Raw genomic sequence first — 3,315 nt, 5'->3', positions numbered from 1 at the left:
GATCCACAGGTTGGAAGAGCCTGAGTCAAAGATGACGCTGAAGGACTGAGGCGGAGTTCCAACAGAGATCACTCCAAAGTAGCACATCTAAACCAGACCACAGAAAGGTCAAAGAATTGTTCTACAGTCACATCAAATGTGGCTGTATACAGAGCAGGTTCAACGCCAAACTCCGGGTTGTCCTCACGTCAAAGTCGTTGGTCATGGGCTCATTGCCAACGAACATCTGGTCGAACTTGGCGGCAGGGTTGTAGGGGTATTTCAACCTGTATTCCTCCCAAAGACCCTGCTCCTCCAGGCTCTCCCTGGCACTCTTCCCCTTGATCAGGGGCACCCTGGAGGGGACCACAGGGGGAGGGGGGGGTGTCATACATTACAGTACGTCATACTCATTCCAGTCAAGAAAGTTTCAGTTCACTCTAATTTTTCAGAAAAAAATAAACGGGTGGCATTGATCAAAGTGGTTGGGGTTTTCACCTCGTTTCAAAACCAGAATATTTGCAGTTCTGCGTACCCTTGTACAACTACTGGTAATACTAGGTAGCAAGTCCTCTGTTCCTCCATCTACACAGTTATACAGAACTGTACTGTATATAAACAGCCCGCATAGACCAGACAATAGAGCGGTCTCAGGGTCACTTACTGGATCAAGCACTCAGATAGCGCCACCATGGCACACAGCACAATGGCCCACTTCATGATTCAGTTCTGGTCGGCTGTCAGTTGTATGTCCTGCCACCTGTCAAACACACCCCAGATCAATCAAACTCAGCCCATAGAAAATGTTACTGTATACCTGGTACATCAACAGCAAACCAAGCATTAGTGCCTAAAGAGAACTAGAGCCCAGTTTCAGCAGCCATCAGGTCAACATCCACGGCCCAGACCTGGAGAGAACCCAGACCTGGAGAGAACCCAGACCTGGAGAGAACCCAGGCCTGGAGAGAACCCAGACCTGGAGAGAACCCAGGCTCACCTGGAGAGAACCCAGACCTGGAGAGAACCCAGGCTCACCTGGAGAGAACCCAGACCTGGAGAGAACCCAGGCTCACCTGGAGAGAACCCAGACCTGTAGAGAAGCCAGGCTCAGCTGTAGATCCCTGTGTTCAGAGTGACCAGAGACAGATGTGTGTGTCTTTTATAAAGATCCCCCAGCCCTCCACCCGTCCTAAACTTTACACAGCGATAAAAATAGCACAGACCTTTTTGATAAGTTTAGTTAAATAATGGATGACCTCAAGACAATGTCAATCTGAAGATTAGGATAAAGGATTTATCTAATCTGGAGATTAAAAAAGAAACACTTTTTTTTTTAAGAAACACAAAGAACACATGGTCCTAACGTTAAGGAAAGGTTAATGTCGGACTTGTTCAATATTCTGCTTTGATGTTTTTGTATTCATTCAGTGCCAATAAACAATCAATTAGTTAAATGATTAAATGACTTAAATGAGTTAAATCATAGCATTTTTACTACTCAAGGTCAACTAATTGAAGCAGTCTCCAAATATTGTACAAATACTTGGGATTTTTTATCGATTACCTCTCTTTTAAACCTCATATACAAAGTCTGGTGAAAAATATGAAATTGAAGTTGCCATTCTGGGTAGACTCTTTTGTTATTTATCTGTCCTTCTAACCAGAAAACATGGAAATTATAGGTTACGTTCTCAGGACACTATGCTTATGACTGTTGCTAGAGTTCAGAGTTGGTAAGTAGGCAAGCAGGCCTGGTAACACTATAGAATAACTACCCCTTATAAATTGTCAATAGATCCTACACACACTGTTAGTTAATGAGTTATTAATCACTTGATTGATGATTAAATGTTAATAGTTAGTTAATGAACTTTGACTTATAAATAGTTAGATTCCTACGGTGTACAAATGTCACATAAGCTGTGACATTTATCCTTTTTAGCAAGACAAGCCCCCCCAAAAAATTCAAACCCCAGTCAGTTTGTCGTGCATGGAGCAGATAGAAGATGATTCATAAATACATGCATACATACATACATACATACATACATACATACATACATACATACATACATACATACATACATACATACATACATACATAGCCCTGGATGATGCAGAATAAACATGCTAATGCCTAGCCAACTCAGACATTGTACTGTGCATATCTGACACATAATTTTGAAGATAATTTTAATGTAACAAGTTTTAAATAATTAGGGTCCAGGCAGAGGCCCTCATGTGTCATTTGTCTCCTCCTCTTCCTCCTTCGTTTTACAGTGCTGCGCAGCAGCTGTCATTTTAATTGAAATAGGATTACTTGGCTACCCTGCACTTTTACTTTATGGCACTTTTGAGTTAATTTATTGTTTTTATTTGTGTACTGCAGACTATGAAACTGTTGGTACTGACACCATTCTTGGCCAGGTCGCTCTTGAAAAAGAAATGTAAATCTCAGTGGTTAATAACCTGGTTAAATAAATAAAACCTGGTTAAATAAAGGTGAATGACAAATGATAATGGTGCTGAATGGCTGATAGAAATGAGAGGTTTGTTTAGGGCTATCAGAAGATATCACACTGCTATCACGTTGCTATCACACGCTCAAGAGCCCGTTTCCTTTCCCTTTCACACATTTTGATTGCTGTATTCCAAGTATATTTCATATCTTTGAGTGGACCTATTAGTGAGGACAAGTAAAAATAGGACAAGTAAAATATAATATTATGAGCCAATGATGAATAGCCTTAGACATTTGTTTTGTGCTAAGTACTGGTAAATATACTGTACAGTAGGCTGTCAGCCGTAGTAACAAAACACAGTGTTTATGCCGGCCAAAAGGCCACTTGTCTTTATTGGTTTGTAGAAAAATATCTACATTGTCTGTTTGTGATAACAAAAATAACTATATTCCTTGTATAGCATGTGTATGATCATATCCAATACATAAACATGAGTACAGAGATAGTCAACAGTGGGAAGTACAGAGATAGCCAACAGTGGGAAACCTGTCTCATTAACTATTTTTCTATGGCCAGAATAGCTACAACCACACCTTATTACACTGGTGAGCACTTTATAGGCCGTACTGTATTTTCGAGCTGGGGCAAACTCCTAAGTGCTAAGGGATACAGTAGGTTTTGTCCGTAGCAAACTCAATATTTCCTTCTCCCTTCTCTCTCTGTCAGTCTTTCTCTGTGTCAGGCCCTTCTGAGATCCAGGCCCTTCTGAGATCCAGGCCCTTCTGAGATCCAGGCCCTTCTGAGATCCAGGCCCTTCTGAGATCCAGGCCCTTCTGAGATCCAGGCCCTTCTGAGATCCAGGCCCTTCTCTCTG

The 3,315-nt window shown here is 41.5% G+C and overlaps 1 protein-coding gene across 1 annotated transcript in view; it reads right to left on the bottom strand.

Moving 5' to 3' along the window:
- LOC311323786 (pepsin A-like) overlaps nucleotides 1–699 on the bottom strand; it is a gene marked incomplete at both ends in the record, with an annotated part of 3,400 nt that extends 2,701 nt beyond the window's left edge. Inside the window, 3 exons of the mRNA XM_084456085.1 lie at nucleotides 1–87; nucleotides 188–335; nucleotides 644–699. The exon at nucleotides 1–87 is cut by the window's left edge and continues 31 nt beyond it. Of these exons, the coding sequence (XP_084312211.1) occupies nucleotides 1–87; nucleotides 188–335; nucleotides 644–699 (291 nt within the window). The remainder of the gene's footprint in view (nucleotides 88–187; nucleotides 336–643) is intronic.
- Nucleotides 700–3,315: the final 2,616 nt, after the last annotated feature.

Source organism: Borostomias antarcticus (genome assembly GCF_949987555.1).
Source record: "Borostomias antarcticus genome assembly, chromosome: 22".
NCBI lineage: Eukaryota > Metazoa > Chordata > Actinopteri > Stomiiformes > Stomiidae > Borostomias > Borostomias antarcticus.
The sequence above is the reverse complement of the archived record's forward strand: the minus strand, read 5'-3'. Positions and strand labels throughout refer to the sequence as shown.